The following is a 25,713-nucleotide window of genomic DNA, read 5'->3' on the forward strand; positions in this document are numbered from 1 at the left end:
ACCCTGCACTGGAGGAAGGGTAAGGGGAAATGAAAGAGGGAAGAAACTGGCGGAGATTAAAAGCAAACTAACGGAAAAAGGATGTAGGGATGGTCGTGAACGTCCATGAGAATTAGTCTCTGCAATAGGCCCCTCGAACGTGAAAATTTCAAGAGGGCTTTCACTGTCTTGCGGTGTGACGACTGTATAGGTCGGCGTTCCAGGACGGTCTGCTTCAAAAGTGGCCGGTCGTCAAGACGCGCCAGCGCGCTCGCGAGTGGCTGCATGTGTGCGCTGTATCGGGACAATGACAAGGAACGCGTTCGGCAGAGAAGCACGCACATACGATGCAGATTTTTTTGAACGTGTACCTCACAAACTCTTTATCTACAATCCTATGTGATCGTATTCGATACTGTATGAAAACTGTAATGTTCCCATATAAACACTTATGAACATAAAATAGTGGAGTAGGCGGCATGCGGGCCGCGTTATGTTAATGCTTGCTAGTTGTCACCTGCTTTATCGTTTGTGAAGAGCTCTTATTATCAATGTCGGCGATATAAACGTGTTAGTACGCCTTGTCGAGATTTATGACCCGCGTTTCCCCTGGCACCGTTTGTAGCGCTGTCATTTGATGCCACATTCTCTAGGCGTTTGTTGCGGTTGTCGTCAAGCTTCGCACGCGTGCCTGGCGTTCCGCCTTACGTGCCTCGCAGGATGTTGCACGCGGTGGCCGAGGAAGAAGCAGCGCTTTGCCCGGCGCCAGCTGGGGAGCCGCGAAGCAAGCCGTCTACCTTCTCAGAACACGTGTCAGCCGCCATCGGCTCCCGCTCGTACATCTGGACTTTTACAGCCATCGCCGGCATCCTCGTCGTCTCTTCCATGATGGCGACGTCGGCGAGGCGCGACGACGTCGCTGGCGCCGCCTCGCACTTAGCGGCGCACAGGCAGCGGGCATCGGCGGGCGACGCCGACGCCCGCCTCGCGGCGCCACCTTCGCCCAGCAGTGGGCTCCAGAGCGATGGCGGGGGGCAGCGGACGTGAGTGTTCATCACCGTTCCTACTACCTTCACAAGTGATCGACTTCAGCCGCCCGGCATGTCCCGCCACAGTGACGGGCACCGCGCATGAGTAGATATTAGTTCATTATTGTGAACAAATTTACCGATTGCAAATGACATCATGGTGCCGCAACAACTAAAGCCCAGACTAAGCACAGAAGCCAACGTGAAAAAATTCAAACGACACAATAAGCGCGTAGGAAGCGAATAGTCCGGCAGCGTATAGTAGGCGATACGCGACGCGAAGTATAGCATCCGGCGCCATTCGTCAACTGTCATTTTGCGCGAGCGCGGGTCGCCGCATCTTGCAGTGACACGTCGAGAGCCTGAGGTGCTATTCCGGACACTGTGAGGTTCCGCCATTTTGTTGAGTTCGCCATCTTGTCATCTCTGATAGGCTCACAGAGCGGCGACGCCCTGTGACTGGCTCCGACTGCCTACGTGATGGAACTTGACGCCATGATGGAAGACGAGATCGTACAGAATAGTACACCCGCACTCGAGCCGAGGTCACTCTATTGATGAGGAGGGTGAACTGCTCTTCCAAAAAGGCGGAAATAACAGGAACTATGGGCCGCGTACTTATCGACAGGTGATTTGTTTTCCCGCCTACTTCAGGGGGGAGGGGGGAGGGGGGGAGGAGGTCTGATGGCACGACAGACGTCGTGGTTTTTTGCATTAGAGGAACAGTTTGCTATTAAGGAACACTGGCGTTGTGCGAGCACTTCGGATATGGCAATAGATTAGTTTTAACATACCGGCAGTCGCTTTCGTATCACATAATGTCGCAGACACGAGTTATTCAGTAATCACAGCACTGCGAACGTTGCTGCACACGCTACGGTAGAATTTTGCTATGACTTGAACACCGGTATTTCGGCCCCTTTTTAACGATGGTTATTTTTGCGTCGCACGAGAGCATCCGGATCAGTGCAACAAAGCCGAGGTAACGGAGCCGTTAGTGAACGTTTGAAAAAGCGAAGTGACTGTCGCAACGTAGCGAACCCTGGGTACGCTCCTTGTTTACACTGGCGCCATCGACGGTGTTAATGTTCCTATTGGACATTTGCAGTCGTTTCTCTTCGCTAGAAGGAGGTCTGACTCGCCAAGTGGGGGAGCTGCTCATTCGAATGTGCCTGTGCTGTTCGTGAATATCTGAGCACGCACAGATATGCAAAAACAGAAGCACACTAGTCCTGGCTGATGCAGGCAGGCTACACCAATGCCTTCGGCTCTCAACTAACTGACTGAGGCCCGCAACAGGTTTTGACGGCTAACAACGGCATCATTTCGGGCAGAATTTCTTCACGATGCACACGACCTCGCCACCGTCTGTGACATCATTGCCTGCCGTGTTCTCAGAAATCCATGCAGAGGCAGGCACCACCACTCTAGGGAGTCTGCGTGGCATGCCAAACCATAGAGTTTCTTACAAATTTACCCATAGTAAACTCTGGCGCTAGAACCGCTCTTAACTGCGTTCATAAAGCTTGAAACAATTATCTGGTCAGTAAATTTATTGTTTTGAACGAATTATCGCATTTTATTTGCAATAACTTGCATTGATTACTTATAAATGCCGCTACTTACTGCCTTCAAGGGTTAGAGAAATCAACTGTTCTGAAATAAAAGAAAGAAAGCGTATTAAGGGGACAGGGTAAGCAAAACATCTGAAAAAGAAAATCAATTTTTAGCTTTTTTCTAAATATGAAAGCACATTCTTTTCTGCATCATTTGATGTATCACACTCAATTCTGTGCAATTTATAGCAACCCGAAAAAGCTATCTGAATGCAAAGCGGTGAGCGACACCCCCCCTTACGAGCAGTGTGTTTTCTGTGCTTTTACTAAAAAATAATAAAGAAGCACGAAATGTTCCAAATTTTAGCTGAAAGAGAAAGCTCTCTGGCAACCATCCAAGTTGTTGGCCAAGACAAGCATGAGACGCTGCGGCGCGGCATACACGTTTTCCATGCCGTGCTGTTCTGAGTATGTTGGTTTTGTTTACTTTAACCTCAGTTTTCTCAAAACAAGATCTTTTGTTACGTCGGTACCATTATTTTCGAAATGACAATAGATATCAAGCTGACTTTTTCTGTGCATACAGTACATATGTGTGGCAATTCACTGTAGCAAGATCATCAGCGTGCGAATAAACTTGTTTATTTTAAATTAGAAATATGTACAAAATTTGGTCAAAATAGTGTGTAGAAAGTAAAAAATCACTAATAATTTAATTTCTCGTATACTAAAATAATTTTGGTACAGCGGCTAGAAGATGAAATTCTGAGCAAAATGAAGTAAATATCTTGCCACTATCTTTATTAGTTGCTGAGAAAAGTGCACCACAATATGCCCCAAAATACATGGGAAAGATGAGGCTCACCCTGTCCCCTTAAATAACGGGACAAGGAACGTCACAAAATCCGAGAAGAAATAGATTAGACGGAAGCCATTCATTTGTACACCTTTCCCATTGTACCTTGTGCCAGAACTATCGGACGGGATAGTGCTCCCTGGTAATTATAAAGCAGGTAAGCCTATGTCGGACTCCAGACGGTCTTTACGGCCGGCGCTCACACCAATGCAAGGCGACCGAACCGCAGCAACTCCAGACACTCCGGGTCGCTCGTGCGTTCCGGCGGTGAACGCGTTCGAAAGGGCGCCGCGCGGCGATCGGCTGCGTCAGCCGAGGACCGCCAGCTGAACGCTGCGGGCGCGGAGACGGGCGAGCCCGAGTACATCCGCCAGGTGGATGGCTGCCGCTCGACCGTGTGCCGCTGGCAGGGAGAGTACTTGGGGGGCAAGCTGGACGAGACGGTCGACCCGTGCATGGACTTCTACAGCTACGCGTGTCCCAGCCGCTGGTTCCACCAGGACACCCTCGCGGCCATGCCCTACAGATTCTACGCGGCGGGACAGCTCATGTGAGTGCAGTTGTGTTTGGCAACGAGTCGAATGCCGACGTGATTCGTCAACAAGAGCAAAGCGACTTGTGCGGAGCTTTCTTTTTTTTTTTTACGCTTGTGCGTCAAGCATGCGTTGGTGGTGTGCGATTAGTAATTTGACTCGAGCACGAACCGAATAGTTCCAGAAGCGAATCGAATCGAATATCGAATAATCTAAGAAATAGTTTTCGAATAATGAACAGTTGCTTTCACCATTATTCCAAAACAATGCTCATATCATAGTATTTGCAAGGTTCCGTCATTACGTTGCAGGTTATAAATTACTCCTGATTTATAGGACAAAATGTACCATTAGGAACAAATATGTTCCTACCCGGTAACCCGGGTACCCGGTAAGGTCTGACTTCCTGAACGACGAAGCCTGTTAACTACTACTTAACTTTATAACACCTGCTTTGACCATGTGACTGAAGTATATCGTAACATTATGTTTCATTGAACGCACTTCATGTTTCCTAAATGAGAACACTAATAAAACGATAATCGTATTTATGAAAAGCGTATATTTCATTCGAAAACCTTACCGAATAGAAGAATGTTCGATTTGCTATTCGAAATTTTGGAATATTCGCACACATCTACTTAAATACCTTACATGTGGACGACGCGCACGATGGCACATCATATCGACCGATCAGTTTTGCAGGAAAGCTATGAGAGCCTTCAAGTACTAAAAAAATTACAAAGACGAACGGGTGGAGTACTCATTCGCCGCATTCTCAACTTCACATGTGCAAGAAAGCAATACAAATATTAGGTTTTAGGAAAGCAAGGTACAATATCAGGCTTGTTAGTGCTTCTTCTTTTCTTTGTTTCGTTCTTTGTGTGTTCGATTGCTTTTGATACCTCTACCGCACAGTACAGGACATAGGACGCAGAAGACGTCGGAGGCACACAAGCGCTTGCTTGACATGAACATAACAGACTATGAATTTAGGGAAAGCACGGGGCAAATTATGTGTTCTGTTAATGAAATGTAGGAAATATGTGGAAAGGGGAAATGTAAGTTAAGGAAAAGGCAACTTTCCGCCGATGAGGAGCAGAACTCGCATCTATCGGAACTCGACCATCCAACTACCGCAGTGGCAATCCCGTCCGTCATTGTACCTTTATCATCCGGGCTTGAGAGGCGGTCGCCTACCGTTCGAGCTAACCAAGACGCTAGCTGATCGCAGAGCGGGGCTGAATTGCTCGACATTTCTAAACACAGGGACACCGCCTATGGCGAAACATTTCTGCGAAAGTCCACAAGACGGACGCATCCGCAACAGGTTGTGGAACTGATTTGCCAGGGTCTGCGTGGTGCTGTAGGGGCTGTGTCGTGTACATAACTGTGAAAGTTCGCCTAAACATTGGTCACGGACGTGACTCAGGTACCGCTTGGAGAACATGTTCCACGAGTTCCACCAAGCCGATGCGAGCGTGGATGCGAGCAGCCGCAACGCCAGCTTCATTTCGCGCGCCTCGGACTTCTTCCTGCGCTGCGTCTCGAAGGAGAGGAGCCGAGGACCATGGCCGGACCTCGAGGACCTCTTCCGTCACTATGGTCTCGAGGTGCGTTCTTGACTGGTGCGCCCTCGGAATTAAATGCTTCCTCGCCAAGCTTGTGGCATTTCGAAGAGGCGATCGCGGTGGATAGATAATAATAATCATCATCATCATCCTGTGTATGCCAACTGCAGGACGGAGGCCTCTATACCAGTGGTCTGAAACTGCCCTCCCATGTTGGGTTGGCTGACTGGAATCATCCTAGGCCTGCAAATTCGATTATTTCATCGCGCCACCTGATTCTCTGCCCGTCCTCGACTTCGCTTCCTTTCTCTTGGCCCATACTAGGCCCAAGCATGGCCTAGTTATAGTAGGCCACCGGTTATCTGCGCAACTCAATTCATACATCGGCTACGCCCGTTTGCTAATCTATGCACCGCTGTCGTCGTATGCCTGAACGTCGCGCTCAACCCTTTTCACTCGATTTATCGTCAATGTTTCGCCTATAGTTGGTCTTTTGTGACAACAACGTCTGCAGGGTGTTCGAGTTGCGATGAATAGGTATTAGACTTGCAACGTAAGGACTGCGGTGATGAGGCCTCTCGTTTGGCTGCTGGATAGTGAACACTGCGGTATATTAGTTTCGTTGTCCCGTATCGCTCAGGAATTCTGAGGAGCTGCATTCAGCCAACAAGCTTTTTGCGTACGTAGCGTCTCGGGCCTTTGTGCATGATAAGTTTTCCAGGACTGCCCGAGACCGGGTCGTTGGCGATCAGCAAAAACTAATGATACCAAAGATGCCTAAAACGTGATTGACTCTGCGTGAATGAAGTGTGATTTAAAAGACCAGAAATGAGAGACCAGCGACGAATAGAGTGATGGAAAGTGACAAAGTATGATTTAATGATGCCCCAAGTATTTAATGTTTAAACGCCGTCGTGGTATGCGGCTTGGTCTTCAGAGAAACATTGCTTTAAATGTGGAAAACAGTTTAAAGGAACGTTTTCAAGTGTGCTCTACAAATCTTGCATTGAAATTGTGGCCTTAATCATCATGATTTAAAACTTCATGACTTCAACTTAGTGGCAGCATTTTGCATAAAAACACAAAAAAAAATTATGGGGTTTTACGTGCCAAAACCACTTTCTTATTATGAGGCACGCCGTATAGTGGAGGACTCCGGAAATTTCGACCGCCTGGGGTTCTTTAACGTGCACCTAAATCTAAGTACACAGGCGTTTTCGCATTTCGCCCCCATCGAAATGCGACCGCCGTGGCCGGGATTCGACCTCGCGACCTCGTGCTCAGCAGCCTAACACCATAGCCACTGAGCAACTGCGGCGGGTTGCATAAAAAACACAATCCTGCCGCCTAATTCTACGGGAGGTTTGTAAAAACTTACTTTGTTTCATTCGCACACAAAGCTTTCCTTAAAACATTAAAGCTGCTGCGACTTTGGTCGGATACACCACTGTATATGGAGTCTTTGTAGTTCGGAATATTGCTTCGTATTAAAGCGCCTCCTCTATGACGCGGTGCCTGCGTGATTTTCATCCCTTTCAACCTGCGACTGATGTCAATTAAGGTGAGCGTCGATATGTACTTGACTGTCGCTGTGAGAGGACTTTTGTCTCGGCCCAGCGCTATCCGTACGAAGCATCGCCGGAGGACACGTCGTCGTCGCTCACTCTGCCCAACCTGACCCGCGTTGCGGGGCTGCTGGACCGTGAGCTCGGCTTGGCGGCCATCTTCCGGCCATCGCTGACCGCTGCGCGTCGCCGCAGACAAGCCCAGAGCGTGGTCCTCTTCCTAGACCCGCCCGAGTCCACGCCCTCCCTTCGCCTGCGAGGCGTCCTGGGCAAGCCCGACAAGGACGCGCTGCTGAACAAGATCCTCGCCGGCTTCGCTCTCATCAAGGCGCCGTCTCGAAGGCTCGAGGAGGAAGCCGCGCAGGTGCGTTGTCGGAGATTGGCTTACATCCGCTTACAGATCGTGCCGAGTCTTATTTTTGTATTTAATTTTTTTTTGTCTTTCAAGCTTGCGTTGCTTACGTTTGAAGCTGATGTAAGCAACAGAAATTATTATTCAAAGAGAGAACAAAAACGGCAGTCATCGAGCTGACGAAACGCCAGCCCTCTTTTACCAAATGTTTGCGCCGACGACGTAACGTGGCAACAAAGAGAGACGGCAGATATCGGCGCGCGTGAACAAATGCAAAACAGGAAACGTGACGATTACACAGAGATTTCAGGGTCACACCAACTTTTTTTTAGGTACGCGCCCGTAGATAAGCGACTGCAAATGCATGCATTCGGCAACGCCACCAATTCGATGCACAGTTCGGTGGCGGCTGTTCGGTTTTCATGGTTATGAAGTTTCCTGAATTGTGTTGAAACTAAATTTTCAATCGACAGAATCAACTGACACCTGGAGGGGAGACTTGTACGTAGATATCCGCAACCTGATGCGCCGTGCTGCTCTTTCAGGTGCTTGAGGTCGACCAGGAGCTGTCCGCCATCATTCGAGTGGGCCGCGTCGCGTCTTCTTCTGGACACTCGACTTCGGCAACTTCCGGCGCTGAGCCCGTTCCCCATGTCGCTCTTACCAACGTTAGCACACTGGCCAGGGAGTACGGCCACAACAAGGCATGGTCGTGGGAGGAGTACGCACGCATTCTGCTGGGCGACGTGGTCCTCGGCAAAAATGCCTCGAAAGAACCGCGCGTTCTTGTTCAGGTAAGACAGCGCAGCTGCACTTGCGATCGATCAGCTTCCGGAAATTTCGTTAGCGTGATTATTTTTTTTTACGCTCTGCCACACACAAGTGCGCGCAACACACGTGTGGTGCTCCACATTTTGCACATTCCGTAGCATGGCGCATTTAATATGACGTGGTTTTCTCTTTTACGACACGTTAGTTTCGTTTCCTGTAACGTAGATGTACGGCAATTCTTTTAGATGTTAAATGTTATTATGGTAGCATATACGTTCAAAAATGTTTTAGCGCAATATGTTATGTGAGGAATGATGTGTAACATCATCTTGTTTCTTTCTTTTTTTTTGGAGTGCGCAGAAATCGCCACTCGTAATGTTTCTAGCCTTCATACTTTGCTCTGGGCTCTCACGGATGTTCATTTGGTTGAAGAATACGCTCGTGTACTCACATACTCATCAAACAATGAATTAATCGCCTTTAATATTTGAAATTCTAACGTTCACCTTTATAAGGAGGTACGGACCACTGTGCTCCAAAAAAACCCGTACGCTGAGCCGCGGAAAGAAGGGTCAGGCGTGTGCCGCAGTAAAAAAAACTGGGCACTTCATCAGCTGGGCCGATTTCCAGGCGTTCAAACCATTTAACCCCGGCGCGCGGTTGAGCACGACCGTGCCCAAGCTTAGACCCATAGTCTTTAGTTTGGCTTTGGAAACTAGGCTGTAAAGGTGGCAATTTTGAGGTGATTGGTTTAGTGAGAAGACAACGTTTCAATTCGGAGCCGTGCTTGCTCTGTCCCTTCGCGCAGGTCGACAGTCCCGAACAACTGGCGCAACTGTCGGCGCTGCTCGGCAGACACGAGGCGACCGCGCTGCTCAACTACGTGGCCTTCTCGCTTGCTGTCTTTCTGTCCCCTGCTTTGCCCCACGGTGGAACGGCGCAGGAGCTGCTCCCTCTGAGCCACGGAGAGCACGTGCCTCAGGTAGGAGCTGCACTCCACCGAGGCGGGGTACACGGAACAATGTATAACCACAGTTTGAGGGTCTTTGAGGTGCGTAAAAATAAGTGCCATGGAAAGCATTGACACTTTCGCCCGAAGGGCGAAGCACGGACTTCGATCGATAGCAAGATTTAAAACTTCGCGCTTCAACTTTTCGGACGGTGATGCGCTGTGAATTTTCTCTATCTAGAAATTTGTTTGCGGGCTGCCATTCTCAAGATTCTGAGAAATTATTTAGTCCAGAACGTATAACCTAGTATGGACAACTTTTGTGATTGAACAGTGCGGCAGTATAACCCGCAAAGACGGCATGAATAAGCATGCAGCATAGATATGCCTAAATATATGCGGAGCCCCACGTCGGCGGCAGCGGAAAAATACGCTTGGAGTGTCCGTATAAAAGTATAAACCCCACGTAAGCGATTTTGCGCGCGACGACGACAAGCGACGCGATGAAAAGATGGCTGTTGCGTCCACTCGTCGCCTACAAATAGTACCCCACGAGAGTGAAGGCTTTGCGCACCGAAACTGGCGTGACGCCTGACCTTATTCTGAAAGTCTTGTAGCAGGTTTTTTTACCTTTTCGCGTATCAAAATTCGGTTGTTTGCGCTTTCCGTGTGATAACCGGTAGTACTTGACTGACGTGCATTGTGTTCCGCCTTCGCGCTATTTGGCTAGTCGTACGTAGCACTTCCGGGCGACGAGCGACGAATTCTAGATTTCTAGAACCGAACGATGTGTTCGCGCGATGACCCGTCTCGTCGCTCGAAACCATAGCTCGTCGCTTTGGCACACAAAATCGGTGACATATGGTTTGAGCTTAATTGTTATCGCAAAAAGAAAAATTACTGAACACTTATTTTCTCAGACTTTACATGCGTTGTACGAAGGGCGTAGTTTCTTTTTCCGGTGGTCTCGGTGAACTTTACCCGGTACGTTATTTGTTTAATTTTCGTTGAAGTAAAAATCATGTTGTGGGGCTACGTACATTAAGTGCATTATCTGCCCTCGCTAATAAAACTTTTTGTTGAAGATAACTTGTTCAAGCGTTCCAGTGTGTCGTATACTGCCGTTATCCACAATGTTTCCCAGATTCCTAAGAAAACTATATGTGACACCGAGTTGAAATTCGGTGGTAGTGAAAGAGGAGGGGGGGAGGCGTATGTTACTTGAAATTTGTGGAAAAACTTTAATTGTACTGACCTAATTAGCACTGCCCCTATTCACTTAACCTTTGCTTTATTTGCACTGTACTGAAGGCACTGGGCAGTGGGCATGGTGCTGGTGTGCTGGTGCAAGAGAAGACGACGAGAAGGGCTTGCTTCCCCGTTACGATATAGCGCCGACCTGTTTACGCCTAGCGCTACAACCTATATCTAGTTACCCTTCTGCTAGGCGAACACCCCCATTGCATTTGGTGGAGCTGCTGGGTTTCTCTTCGACATCCTGGAACTCCGCAGCCGAACGCTACCACCAGCTGTTGCAATGGATGAACCGGGACCGTCCCAGGCTGCTGCTCCCGTGCCCCCCGCCATCGTCTGTTCTGGCGTCATCCGGCAGCGCGATCCGGCTATATTTAGCGGCACAGACGACCACGACGTGGAAGACTGGCTCGCCGAATATGACCGTGTAAGCGCCTATAATAAGTGGGACGACCGCGCCAAGCTCACAAATGTCATCTTTTACTTGACTGACGTGGCAAACCTATGGTTCCGCAATCATGAAGCCGATTTTACCACCTGGTCGGCTTTCACGGCAACTTTGGCAGAGGTCTTCGGCCGTCCCGCCGTTCGCCGGCTTCGCGCTGAGCAGCGCTTGCGTGGTCGAGTTCAACGCCAGGAGGAGACCTTCACTAGTTATATTGAAGACGTGCTCTCGCTATGCAAGCGCGTCAATTCATCTATGGACGAAGCTGACAAGATTAAGCACGTCATGAAAGGCATCGATGACCAAGCCTTCCAGATGCTCGTCGCGAAGAGTCCGCGGACGATTGCCGAGGTCGTACAGCTCTGTCAGCACTACGACGAGCTGCGCAAGCAGCGTGCATCAACGCGCGCTGCTCAGCAGGACACCACGGATCTATCTCCGTTGGATTTCGGCCGCGACGCTGCCGATATCTCTACCTTAATGCCGGAGATAAAGCAGTTCATCCGTCAGGAAGTGGCACGCCAACTCTCTCTGGCGAACAGCACACCCGAGCCGTCGACAACCTTGGCTCCCTCGCTTCGCCACGTCATTCAGACCCAAGTTGCCGCGGCGCTGCCATCTGCCCCTCCTCCGCAGCCTGCAGCTGGACCGCTCACTTACGCTGACGTTGTTGCCCGGCCTTACGCTCCTCCGGCTCCTGATGCCTACCGGGCCACTGGCACCTTCCATGTGCCGCCGCCACCTTCACGCCCGATGGTCGTCCCTTACTCGGCCGCTGGAGCCCCTGTCGTCAACCCGTGGCGTACATCTGACAACCGGCCAATATGCTATTTCTGCCATTTTCCGGGCCACGTAGCACGATTCTGCCGCCGTCGCAGCCCCCGTTTACCTGCCAGTGGGGGCGCCTCAAGCTACAGGCCTGCTCGACTTCCGCGTCAGGACCCATCTAGCCTTCCTCCGGACTCATCTTACAGTCGCCTCCCTTTCGATGCACGCCGGTCACCTTCCCCACGTCGCCGATCCATTTCCCCGATGGTTCGCCGACCCAGCCCAGCCCGTGAGGAAAACTAACAGTCGCAGTTCCAGAGGCAAGAACTGCGTTTACGTCGAACATTTCAAGGCCTCATTCTAACCCGGTGAACGAAATTGAACTGTCCGTAGATGGCGTCACCGTACACGCACTTATCGACACCGGAGCCGCCGTTTCTATTATTAGTGAGAAGCTTTGCCGCAATTTGAACAAAGTGACCATTCCCCTTACCTCTCTTTCTCTGCGTACGGCAACCTCGCATCGCATTCAGCCTTCAGCGTCGTGCACAGCCCGGGTTGTCATTCAAAGCGTTATGTATGTTATAGAATTTGTCGTCCTACCTCGTTCCTCACACGACGTTATTCTTGGATGGAATTTCTTATCTGTCAATCAAGCTCTTATCGACTGCGCTCGTGCCGAACTTACGTTATCCGTGCCGTGCTGCGACCATGACGACCATTCTCCTAAAGTTGTTGCCGCCTCTGACATCGATAACGCACCTTTCTCCGCCGCTCTGGTTCCTGTGTCATGTAACTCTGCTGCGAACTCATCTGTTCTGTTTACACCGTCGGCCACTTGTGCGCGCCGCCGGAACTTTCTACTTCCGTTTGCTGTCGTCACTTTTTGCGACGGTTCTGCTGCCCTTTACGTGTGCAATCCGTCCGCCTGCCCATCATCCCTACTTCGCGGCGAGTGCCTGGGTACCGCTGAAGCTTTCGATAGCGTTCTCCCAGCCACCATGTTTGGCGACACGGCATCACTTCCGATTTGTTCCGTCACTAATCCTGCCGCGACTGATGTCCCTGTAGACGTCTTCGCTCGCGCCGTCGACGCAGAACTCACACCTGCGCAGCAAACAGAAACCATCAAATTCCTCCAACGTTTTCGTTCCTCATTTGACATTGACCAACCATCCTTGGGTAGAGCGTCCGCAGTCGTTCACCGTATCGACACCGGTCAGCAAACACCCTTGCGCCAGCGTCCCTATCGTGTGTCGGCTGCTGAACGCCGTATCATCGACCAGCACGTTGACGACATGCTGGAGCGTGGCATCATCCAGCCCTCTAACAGTCCCTGGGCATCTCCGGTTGTCCTCGTTAAAAAAAAAGATGGCTCCATTCGGTTCTACGTCGACTATCGCCGCCTTAACCGAATAACGCGCAAAGATGTCTATCCTCTGCCGCGCATCGACGATGCCTTGGACTGTCTGCAGGGAGCGGAATTCTTTTCGTCGCTCGATTTGCGCTCCGGGTACTGGCAAGTGCCAATGGCAGAGGCCGATCGTCAAAAGACAGCCTTCGTAACGCCTGATGGGCTATATGAATTCACTGTCATGCCGTTCGGCCTCTGCAACGCGCCTGCCACTTTCGAGCGAATGATGGACACCATTCTTCGAGGGCTGAAGTGGATAACGTGCCTCTGTTATTTAGATGATATTGTGGTTTTTTCCACCGACTTTGCGTCGCACCTCAACCGCCTCGAGCAGGTACTTGCGTGCCTCTCCACTGCAGGACTGCAACTGAATTTGAAGAAATGCCACTTCGGCGCTCGTACACTTACTATTCTCGGCCATGTAGTTTCAAAAGACGGTATCCTTCCGGACCCCACAAAACTTAGCGCCGTATCCGAGTTCCCTAAACCAACCACCATGAAAGAGCTTCGCAGCTTCATCGGCCTGTGCTCTTATTTCAGACGCTTTGTCCGTAACTTTGCCTCTGTCATTGCCCCCTTGACGCAGCTTCTCACCGGCCGTTCTGACCTATCAGCCTGGTCCTCGGCGTGCGACGACGCATTCCAAGAACTACGACGCGTTCTCACCTCGCCTCCAGTACTGCGACACTTCGATCCCTCTGCTCCAACTGAGATCCATACGGACGCTAGTGGTGTCGGGCTCGGCGCTGTTCTTGCACAACGCAAGGATGGCTTCGAAGAGTACGTCGTCGCGTATGCCAGCCGCACCCTTACCAAAGCCGAGGCGAACTACTCAGTTACTGAGAAGGAATGTCTGGCCATCATTTGGGCTATCGGCAAATTTCGTCCTTATGTGTACGGGCGTCCATTTGACATCGTGACCGACCATCATGCCCTATGCTGGTTATCTTCACTAAAAGATCCAACCGGTCGGCTTGCCCGTTGGGCATTGCGCCTACAAGAGTACGACATCCGCGTTGTTTATCGCTCAGGCCGAAAGCATTCAGACGCAGACGCTCTATCCCGGTCACCCCTGCCCTCTGGCCCTGTCCGCTCGTCTATTTCTACCTGCGGTGCCTTCGCCCTAAACATTTCCGACATGCCATCAGAGCAGCGCAAAGACCCATGGATCTCTTCGCTTATTGACTTCCTGTCCAGCCAGTCGCCAGCACCGATCTCTCGGACGCTTCGTCGCCAAGCCACGCACTTCATCATTCGGGATACCCTGCTGTACCGCCGCAACTACAATTCCAGCGGCCGTAAGTGGTTGCTTGTTATACCCCGACACCTCCGCTCCGACATCTGCGCCACGTTCCACGACGACCCACAATGCGGCCACGCTGGTGTGTTAAAGACATACTCTCGCCTGCAGCTTCGGTACTACTGGCGTGGTATGTACCATTTCATTCGCCAGTATGTCCGGTCATGCCACATATGCCAACGACGCAAGACGCCACCTCAACATGCCACCGGCCCCTTGCAACCTTTACCATGCCCCGCGCGCGCATTCGACCGCGTCGGCATTGACCTATACGGTCCGCTTCCCAACACTCCAAGCGGCAACCGCTGGGTTATTGTTGCTATCGACCACCTCACGCGGTACGCTGAAACTTCAGCCCTAGCATCTGCCACAGCAAAAGACGTCGCCAGTTTTATCCTTCAAAATCTGATTTTACGCCATGGAGCACCTCGAGAATTACTGAGCGACCGCGGTCGCGTTTTCCTCTCTGACGTCCTTTCAGCATTGCTAAAGGAGTGTCGCATCATTCACCGCACTACCACGGCATATCATCCTCAAACTAATGGGATGACCGAACGTTTCAACCGCACCCTTGGTGACATGATGGCCATGTATGCTTCATCTGACCACTCGAATTGGGATCGCATTCTACCTTTCGTCACCTACGCTTACAATACCGCCACGCAAAGCACCACTGGGTTCTCCCCTTTCTTTCTCCTTTACGGACACGAACCTTCATGCACTATGGACACGATTCTACCTTACCGGCCAGATGCTTCGGAGTGTACGACTGTTTCTAGAGCGGCTGCTTACGCCGAAGAATGCCGCCAGCTCGCTCGTTCGTTCACATCCCAGGACCAGTGGCGCCAAAAGCTTCGCCACGATTCATCCACTACGGCTCCGTGCTTTGCGCCTGGCTCGCTGGTCTGGTTGTGGGTGCCCTCTACTCCTCCAGGCCTTTCCTCCAAGCTGCTCTCCAAGTACCACGGTCCTTATCGGGTACTGAAACAAACATCCGCGGTCAACTACCTCATCGAGCCACTCGAAACGCCTTCCGACCAGCGTCGTCGGGGCCAGGAAATTGTCCACGTCTCCCGGCTCAAGCAGTGCCATGACCCCCCTGTGTTCTCCTGTCCTTAAGTCGCCAGGATGGCTACTCTTTCGGTGGGGAGTGATTGTACTGAAGGCACTGGGCAGTAGGCATGGTGCTGGTGTGCTGGTGCAAGAGAAGACGACGAGAAGGGCTTGCTTCCCCGTTACGATATAGCGCCGACCTGTTTACGCCTAGCGCTACAACCTATATCTAGTTACCCTTCTGCTAGGCGAACACCCCCATTGCAGCACTTTCGTGCGTTATAAGCGGTTCGTGTTGCTTTGGCCCTTGTCCCTGGTGAATTAATCGAGCCGTCTATTTATATGTAGTGAAAATAAGGGGGACGTTGTGGGTAAAGGCGGGGTAAGTTGAGTGTGTCTGGGTTTAGAGCGGTCTTCAATAAGTTGCATATTGAAGTGCTGAGGAGCGTTTGAAATAGTTGGGTTTTACGAGCAGAACAATATTTAGCCCCCTGTCGGCATAATTACATTTACCACAGGGATGAAAGTTACAAAAAACGGGGCAACCATTGTGGCAAACAGTAGGGGAAGTTAAATACGTGTGCATAATGCTAGATAAGTACTAATAATAGTAATAGTAAAAAAAAATTAAATAATGGGGTTTTACGTGCCAAAACCACTTTCTGATTATGAGGCACGCCGTAGTGGGGGACTCCGGAAATTTCGACCACCTGTGGTTCTTTAACGTGCACCTAAATCTAAGTACACGGGTGTTTTCTCATTTCGCCCCCATCGAAATGCGGCCGCCGTGGCAGGGATTCGATCCCGCGATCTCGTGCTCAGCAGCCCAACACCATAGCCACTGAGCAGCCACGGCGGGTAATAGTAATAGTAATACTAATTATAGTAATCACAGTAATACTACATAATACAACATAACAATACATAAGCTTTGCGGAATCTTAAGGTGGTTGTTCCGATAATACAACATAATAATACATAAGCTTTGTGGAATATTTCTTAAGGTGGTGTTCCGAGATGCATCTACGACCGTTATCGGCAATGTTTCTCGATGCCTCGAGCGAACTCTACTTTATATGCGCTAAATTTATGTCTGATCATGATGAGAAATAAAATAAGGGTAGTGTGTAGCGACATATTAACGTCTCTAGCTTAATTAGGAACGTTGAAAAGGATTACTGAGCACTCGTCTCTTTTTCCTTTCTTTCTTTCTTTTTCTTTTTTTGATGTTTTTTGATGAGACAAAGCCGGCAACATCGTTATTAATATGGATGAGATAGTTCAAGTGGCTGAGGAGTTCTATAGAGATTTATACAGAACCAGTAGCACCCACGACGATAATGTGAAAGAAAATAGTCTAGAGGAATTTGAAATTCCACAAGTAATGCCGGAAGAAGTAAAGAACGCCTTGGCAGCTATGCAAAGGGGGAAGGCAGCTAGGGACGATCAGGTAACAGCAGATTTGTTGAAGGATGGTGGGAACATTGTTCTAGAAAGACTGGCCACCCTATATACACAATGCCTCATGACCTCGAGCGTACCGGAATCCTGGAAGAACGCTAACATAATCCTAATCCATAAGAAAGGGGACGCCAAAGACCTGAAAAATAATAGACCGATTAGCTTACTGTCCGTTGCCTACAAAGTATTTACTAAGGCAATCGCAGATAGAATCAGGAACACCTTAGACTTCTGTCAAGCAAAGGACCAGGCAGGATTCCGTAAATGCTACTGAACAATAGACCATATGCACACTATCAATCAGGTGATAGAGGAATGTGTAGAATATAACCTACCCTTATATATAGCTTTCATTGATTACGACAAAGCGTTTGATTCAGTTGAAACCTCAGCAGTCATGGAGGCATTGCGGAATCAGTGTGTAGACGAGCCGTATGTAAAAATACTGAAAGATATCTATAGCGGCACCACAGCCACCGTAGTCCTCCATAAAAAAAGCGACAAAATACCAATAAAGAAAAGCGTCAGACAGGGCGATACGATCTCTCCAATGCTATTCACAGCGTCTTTACAGGAGGTATTCAGAGACCTGGAGTGGGAAGAATTGGGGATAAAAGTGGATGGAGAAAACCTTAGCAACTTGCGATTCGCTGATGATATTGCCATGCTTAGTAACTCAGGAGACCAATTGCAATGCATGCTCACTGACCTGGAGAGGCAAAGCAGAAGGGTGGGTCTGAAAATTAATCTACAGAAAACTAAAGTAATGTTTAACAGTCTCGGAAGAGAACAGCAGTTTACGATAGGTAGCGAGGCACTGGAAGTGGTAAGGGAATATATCTACTTAAAGCAGGTAGTGGCCACGGATCCTCATCATGAAACTTAAATAACCAGAATAAGAATGGGCTGGGGTGCGTTTGGCAGGCATTCTCAAATCATGAACAGCAGGTTGCCACTATCCCTCAAGAGAAAAGTGTATAACAGCTGTGTCTTACCCTCACGTATGGGGCAGAAACCTGGAGGCTTACGAAAAGGGTTCTGCTTAAATTGAGGACGACGCAACGAGCTATAGAAAGAAGAATGATGGGTGTAACGTTAAGGGATAAGAAAAGAGCATATTGGGTGAGGGAACAAACTCAGGTTAATGACATCTTAGTTGAAATCAAGAAAAAGAAATGGGCATGGGCAGGACATGTAATGAGGAGGGAAGATAACCGATGGTCATTAAGGGTTACGGACTGGATTGCAAGGGAAGGGAAGCGCAGCAGGAGGCGGCAGGAAATTAGGTGGGCGGATGACATTAAGAAGTTTGCAATGACAACATGGCCACAATTAGTACATTACCGGGGTAGTTGGAGAAGTATGGGAGAGGCTTTTGCCCTGCAGTGGGCGTAACCAGGCTGATCAGGATACTTTGTCTCGCCAAGCTTGCCAAGGTAACTCGCACTTTTGCCGAAGTGACAGCGCACGCGAACCATATTTTTTTTCTCGTTCTAACTTGGTTGCTTATATTTTATTTTGTTATTATCGTTACCACATTAACACTACGTAAATATTTATTTTCTATCGGCCTATTTTGTCCTCCCTTCTTATACTCTGGCCTTGAAACTTTCCGTTCAGGAGTAATGTGACAATAAAATTTCCGGACGATGTCGCACCTGCTGTTAGCAACATAATATTTTTAGGTGTGCATTTTCATGCACACTTATCTTGGAACGCACATGCTAATTGAAGCATAAATTGTGGAGGGCTGAAGGTTGTTGTGGTTGTTCAACGAACATGTGACTCATAACCATTACGGCGGATTGAGGAAGAAATGGGTGAATAATTCCAAGTTATATTTACAGGTCAATTTTCAGGACTGATATGAGGTAAGTGTTCTTGAAAGGCAAAATTACATGTCAAGATAAGAGCAATTAAAGCAGTAAGATTCAGTACTCATTATTGAATCTTGCACAAGAAAAGCAATGAGATGCTAATTTATTAGGGCTTTCGGTCCGACCCAATAAGAACTTCGTGTGCCGCGGAGTGAACATTCCAGTGGCTTAATCACACGGTATATGCCCTAAACCAAAGAATAACAGCTTTTTTTAAAACTCAGGTCAATTCTTCAAAGAGGAAAATTAACTATTCTTTTTTTTCTTGCCGCAGCAAAGTGGCGATGAGATTGAAAGAAGCGGCACGAATTGTTTCCTCCTCATTACGTTCTTCGCCCGACTATCGGTCACTGCGTCTTCACGTCCCCGTGTACATCGATCTTGTTTCATCTCTGCATATATATATGCGCGGCGCATTTCACCGATTATGGAACGTGGGGTACAGCTGCTGCACTTCCAGATAGATGCTAAATGCCGAGAGTATAAATACGCAAGAGCTTGAGTCTAAAAAAAATAATTAAAAAAATACGCAGGTGCCCGAAGAGCTGCAGGCGTGCGTTCACCTGCTGGCGAGAACCTACCGCTTCGGCGCCCTCTCCCTCGCCCGCCAGGCGGTCAGCCGGGACACCAGCGACGGGAACAGCTACAAGTCAGTGATGCACGGCGAGTTCGGCCCATGGGCGCACGTCTTTGTCACGCAGAAACGCATTACGGCTGCACGACGTCGCTGTTAAAGAACCTGGAAGTTTTGTTGCGGCAACGCTGGCGCACATATTAATCATTGTGTTCCGTGGTCGCTTTGATTATTTTCCCGAGAAAGAAACCATGGGGCTTTTGAGTTTGCTCTCAGGAACAGGCTGCCGATTTACGTGGGGAAAGTAAGATGGCGAGAGCTAGTACCAATCCCCCATCGAGCGGCCCCTTGTGCTCATTGAGTACACATTTATGTCCTGCATAAACTTTATTTGCTCAGAATGACAGAATTACAAGTTAGAATATACAGAAAGAGGTCCCGTAGTCAGTGAATGTACTGGCACGTCTTCACAGAAATATGCGTACATGATATAAATGGCAGAATCAGAACTTAATTACACTGATGAGAAAATTCTAAACAATATGAAAACAAGAAATAATAGCACTAGTAAAGAAAAGGTTCTTACTACTGGCAGAGCAGGATAGCACCGTTCTAGAACGCCTTAATGATACAAGATTAGGAACGAAACCAAACTGAAATTACAGGTTTTATATAAAAGTGGAAATATGAAACTCGAAATCCGAAAAAGCATGAAACATAACAAACACAGCAACATCAAACTTACTGAGTGTTGTTGGGGTCTCGGTGCTGGCGCCTTTTTTTGCGAATGGGTCGCAAGCCCCAAGGGTAGCGTTGGCCTGGCGGCCTGGGGCACTGGAAGCATCCGAAGGTCCCGGCAAAGCATGAGTAGACTGGTAACAGAACAACTTGTTTATTCTAACATAGCAAAAGAGCGGCCGGTCAGGTCGACCGAAGTGGAGAGACGGGAGAGCACGTAACTCAACAGTACAAATCGGAGCCTCTCTCCTGGCGTCCGGGGGCAGCTGCTCTTATACTCTCGGCGTCGCGGGCCAGAAGGAAGGTCACGGGATGAGCCCACGACACGGCGGAGCATGAGCCCACGACGGCGCGCACGGTCGAGCCGAGAGACATGGTGAGCCGAGTGTAGTGACGCATCGCCAACCCGCCGACGGACAAACCTGCTGGCTCCTCACTTGGGGAGCTCCGCTCCCCGGCTGCCGCGCTTTGACAAGCGTGGGCACACACACACACACGCACACACGAAGACACGTGGCACTGAAACACGCTTGAACACGCTTGGCGGGGAGGCGTCGCGGCGGCGTCGAACGGGCCAAAATGTCCGCCGCTTTGAACGAAGCCCCGGCGTCCGTTGCATCCGCGCCGGCATTACCGCGCGTTGTAGGCGAAACGTAACAGACCGCCCCGCCGGGGGAAGGAGATCCCGATGGTCAGGGGACTGCATCCGCTGTCCGGAGGGATGTCGCTCGATGATGCTCATAACCGAAGTCGGGCGTCCTTTGGCGTTTCCTGAGCGCAGCGCACAGAGAAGGCCTCGTTCTCACGTTCAGGTGCACACAGGACACTGCAAAGTGACTTCGGGAGAGTTGACTTTTTTTGTTCTCGTTTCCGGCAAGCGTTAGAACTACGCCGAAAGTCAACCGCTCAGTCAGCAAGCACGGCACAACCCTCACTAAGCCCTGCCAGGCTCTTTCCCCTTTTATACTGCTGCCTAGTTCCTTACAGTAGTTTAGCAGCACTCAGAACGCGTCCACAAATCGGAAAATTGCACAGAAAGCACATCATCACTTTGAAACACTACACAAAAGCAATAAGTTAAAAAAATCCTGCCTCAGGAAGAAAAACATCCGTAACAAGCAATTTTGAGGCTGATTCCCACGTTAGGGGCTTCGACTTAAGCCATCGGCGTTACCGTTGAGACTCCCCTTTTTGTAACGTACCTCAAAGGAATATTGTTGCAAAGCGAGGCTCCAGCGCAGGAGGCGGCCATTTTTGGGAGAGATGGTCTGCAGCCATTGGAGAGGGCAGTGATCCGTCTCAATGATAAACCTCGAGCCAGCTAGGTAACATGACAATTTCTGAACGGCCCACACGATACACGCACACTCTTTCTCGGTGGCGCTATACGCCTGCTCACGACTCGTCAGCTTACGACTAGCATACAGGACGGGGTGTTCTACTTCTCCATTTTCCCGTTGGCACAGTACAACGCCCATGCCTCGCTCACTAGCATCACACTGAACAACGAACCCTTTTGTGTAGTCGGGCGATCGTAGCACAGGCTGGCTTGTTAGGGCGCTCTTTAGGGCGCTAAAAGCTCTTTCCTTTGTCTCGTCCCAGACGACTGTTTGCGGCTCTGTCTTTCTTAGAGCATCCGTCAAGGGAGCCGCGATATCAGAGTACCTGGGGATGTACCTCTGATAGTAGCCGGCGACACCTAAGAACGACCGAATATCGGTCTTCGTGCGCGGTTGCGGGAAGTCTCGCACAGCGGCCACCTTTATTTCAGAGGGGCGGCGACGACCCCGACCAATCACGTGTCCGAGGTAGACAACCTCGGCCTGTGCTAACTGGCACTTGGGAGCCTTGACTGTCAAGCCCGCATCGCGCAGGCGGGTTAGTACTGCCCGCAAGTGCGCCATATGCTCAGGCCAGGATGCGGAGAATATCGCTACGTCGTCTAGATACGGTAAAGCGAATTCTTGCTGTCCCCGCAACACTTTATCCATGAGGCTTGAAAAGCAGTATGGCGCGTTCTTCAAACCAAAACTCAAAACTTTAGGACGGAATGTCCCCATTGGTGAAATGAACGCCGCATACCTACTAGCCTCTTCTGTAAGTGGGACCTGCCAATAACCCCTGACAAGATCTAGGGTGGAAATAAACTGAGCGCTACTCACTCTCTCAAGGCGCTCCTCGATGTTAGGGATCGGATAAATTTGATCCTTAGTGATGGAATTAAGCCTGCGGTAGTCGACGCAAGGACGAGGTTCCTTGCCCGGTACCTCAACTAAAATCAAAGGGGAGGTATAATCACTCTCACCCGCTTCAATAACACCGAGCTGTAACATTTTCGTTACCTCAGCCTCCATAATATCGCTCTGGCGGGGTGACACCCGGTACGCCTTGGATCGTACTGGCTCTGGGGAGGTAAGTTCTATGTCATGAGTAAGGACAGAAGTCCTACCAGGCCTCTCAGAGAACAGACCTTGAAACTCTTGTAAGAGCTGGTGTAGTTCGGTTTTCTGCTCAGGCGACAGCGATGCTTTACTTATTAAGTCACTAATGACTTGATCGGTGTCTTTCCTGTTCGTCACTGAGCCTAGTCCCGGAAGCTCGATCGGAAGCTCTTCGGGAACGTTTACCATCATGCACACCACTGCTTCCCGTTGCTTATAGGGTTTGAGCAGATTACAGTGGTAAACTTGCTGTGCTTTCCGCTTTCCTGGCAGACTCACCACGTAGTTAACGTCCGACAGCTTTTGAACAATCCGTGCTGGGCCCTCCCACTGCACGTCGAGTTTGTTCTTTAGCGATGTGCGCAATATCATGACCTCATCGCCCACCTCAAAACGACGGGCCCTGGCTGTCCGATCATAATAAACCTTGGCCCTCTGCCATTGCTTCACCTGACAACTCCTGTGCCCTTCTTAAGCGTTCGAGGAGCTTAAGCACGTACTCTACCACGACTGGGTCGTCGCCCCTGCCTTCCCATGATTCTCGAAGCATGCGAAGCGGAGATCGCAGCGAGCGACCGTACACCAGCTCAGCTGGCGAAAACCCCGTAGCCGCATGCGGCGCGGTCCTTAATGCAAACATCACTCCCGGCAGACACAGCTCCCAGTCAGTTTGATGTTCAAAACACAATGCTCTCAACACGCGCTTCATGACGGAGTGGAGCTTCTCAACGGAATTCGACTGGGGGTGGTGCACTGAGCTGTGTAACAGCCTTACCCCGCACCTTTCGAGAAAGGCTGTCGTCAAAGCGCTAGTAAACACTGTGCCCTGATCTGACTGGATTTCTGCAGGAAAACCAACTCGCGCAAATATGGACAGTAGTGCATTGACTATCTCAACTGAGCTGAGTTCTTTAAGCGGCACTGCTTCAGGGAACTTTGTCGCTGGGCAGATCACAGTCAAAATGTGTCGGTACCCCGTGGCTGTTACCGGCAGAGGTCCCACTGTATCAATAACGAGCCGTCTAAAAGGCTCCGTAATGATAGGTACCAACTTCAACGGCGCCCTCGATTTGTCCCCTGGCTTGCCCACCCGCTGACAGGTGTCGCATGTCTTCACAAAGTGGTCTGCGTCCCGAAAACACCCTGGCCAATAGTACTCTTGCAAGAGACGGTCCTTAGTTTTCTTAACTCCTAGGTGTCCGGACCACGAACCCCCATGCGACAAGCGCAACAGATCCTGACGATAGCATTGAGGCACGATCAGCTGATCGAACTCCACTCCTCTGCGGTCTAGATACTTCCGGTACAGGACCCCACCTCTTTCCACAAAGCGAGCATTTTTCTTGGCGATACCTTCCTTGATAATGCAGCGTATGTTTTCTAGGCTGCCATCCTTCTTTTGCTCGGCTATCAAAGCCGACCGGCTGACTTTTAGCAACCTGTTAAGTCCGTCTGACGTAGGCGCGATGAGCAAATCTGGAGACAGCTCTTCTAACTTTCCCGTGTCGGGATTTTCCTCTCCAGTATCTGGTGCCTTTAACGCTACAGGCTCAATCTTATTCAGTTCGGGCGTGCTCTGAATACCAGCTTGCTGCGCCTCTGACCCTTTTTCATCGTTCAACAACGTCGGCCCCGCAACTACCGCCTTTGCAGCGAGCTCCCGAACCTTCGATCTGGTTAAGGCCTGAATGCTAGCCTCACCAAACAAAAGCCCCTTCTCGCGCAGGAGGTGATCGGACCTGTTCGAAAATAAGTACGGGTACTGGGGGGGCAGCATAGATGACACTGCGGCCTCCGTCTCAAGTGCTCCGAAAGGTCCTTCAATAAGCACTTTTGCTACCGGCAGACACACGCTATGAGCTTCCACTGCTTGCTTGATCCATGCGCACTCGCCCGTGAACATATCGGGTTCTACGTAAGAGGGGTGAACTACATCCATTGTAGCTGCGGAATCGCGAAGCACTCGGCACTCTTTCCCGTTCACGAGGAGGTCTCGCATGTAAGGCTCGAGAAGCTTCATGTTCTCGTCAGTGCTGCATAAAGACAAAAACACGACTTTTGTTTTGTTTCTGGACACTGCGCCGAAAAGTGACCCGGCTTCTGGCACGTATAACAAACGCGCGCTTGCCTCGTCTCGAACCGCTTTCTGCGTTCGGCTTCGGTTGCCGCCGTCTCCGTACGTTCGGCCGGACTGCTTTCACTCGCATCCGCACTACGTGTATCCCCCTTTGCTCTCATGGGTGTGAACTTCGGCCTCTCAAACTTGGAGCCAAATTCACCCTTTTGACCGTCCTTAGCTCCGCGAGCCCGACGCGTCACAAACTCCTCGGCTAGCTCAGCGGCTCGAGCCACCGTACTAACGTCTGGCCTATCCAAGACCCAGTACCGCACGTTCTCAGGTAACCGACTATAAAACTGTTCTAGCCCGAAACACTGCAGAACTTTCTCGTGGTCACCAAACGCTTTCTCTTCTTTGAGCCACTCCTGCATGTTTGACATAAGCCTGTACGCAAACTCTGTATATGACTCACTTTTGCCTTTCTCATTTTCCCGAAACTTCCGACGGAACGCCTCCGCTGACAGCCTGTACTTTTTTAGCAGACTCGATTTCACTTTGTCGAAATCCTCTGCCTCCTCTTTCTCCAAGCGAGCGACTACGTCGGCCGCCTCGCCGGGTAGCAAAGTGAGCAAGCGCTGTGGCCACGTTTCCCGAGAGAACCCCTGCTTCTCGCACGTTCGCTCAAAGTTAACCAGGAACAAACCAATGTCCTCTCCAAGCTTAAACGGCCGCATCAGGTCAGTCATCTTGAACAATACTCGTTCTCCTGCACCGTGTGCCTGACTTCCATTACGAGCGCGTTCCATCTCTACCTCGAGACGCTTCATTTCCAAAGCGTGTTCGCGCTCTTCTTTTTCTTTCTGTTCTTTTCGTTCACGCTCATCTTTCTCTTTCTGTTCTTTAAGTTCACGCTCCCTCTCCTCAATGGTCTCAAGGCAATCCGACAGCTCGTCATCCTCAGCTTCTAACTCAAGAATAGCCCTTAGCAGTTCTGGTTTTCTGAGTTTGTCTGAGACATCCAGACCCAACTCTCTTGCAAGCTCCAGCAATATCGGTTTGCGCAACGACTTCAAATCCATGGCTGCTCTGAATGCTGCTTTCTCTACTGCCTACTATTGTCTTGCCGCAAACTAACCCGGCAGCAACGACAACCACAATTACCAGCTCTG

At 50.1% G+C, this 25,713-nt stretch overlaps 1 protein-coding gene across 3 annotated transcripts in view; it reads left to right on the plus strand.

The window, feature by feature from the left end:
* LOC126524261 (uncharacterized) overlaps positions 1 to 25,713 on the plus strand; it is a 32,851-nt gene that overhangs the window by 5,184 nt on the left and 1,954 nt on the right. For all 3 annotated transcript variants that reach the window (XM_055067402.2, XM_072287339.1, XM_050172589.3), the window contains 7 exons: positions 699 to 1,022; positions 3,649 to 3,969; positions 5,385 to 5,565; positions 7,141 to 7,452; positions 7,986 to 8,234; positions 9,020 to 9,193; positions 19,266 to 19,381. In XM_055067402.2, the coding sequence (XP_054923377.1) occupies positions 700 to 1,022; positions 3,649 to 3,969; positions 5,385 to 5,565; positions 7,141 to 7,452; positions 7,986 to 8,234; positions 9,020 to 9,193; positions 19,266 to 19,381 (1,676 nt within the window). In that variant the 5' untranslated portion in view covers position 699. The remainder of the gene's footprint in view (positions 1 to 698; positions 1,023 to 3,648; positions 3,970 to 5,384; positions 5,566 to 7,140; positions 7,453 to 7,985; positions 8,235 to 9,019; positions 9,194 to 19,265; positions 19,382 to 25,713) is intronic.

This window comes from Dermacentor andersoni, chromosome 3 (assembly GCF_023375885.2).
Source record: "Dermacentor andersoni chromosome 3, qqDerAnde1_hic_scaffold, whole genome shotgun sequence".
NCBI lineage: Eukaryota > Metazoa > Arthropoda > Arachnida > Ixodida > Ixodidae > Dermacentor > Dermacentor andersoni.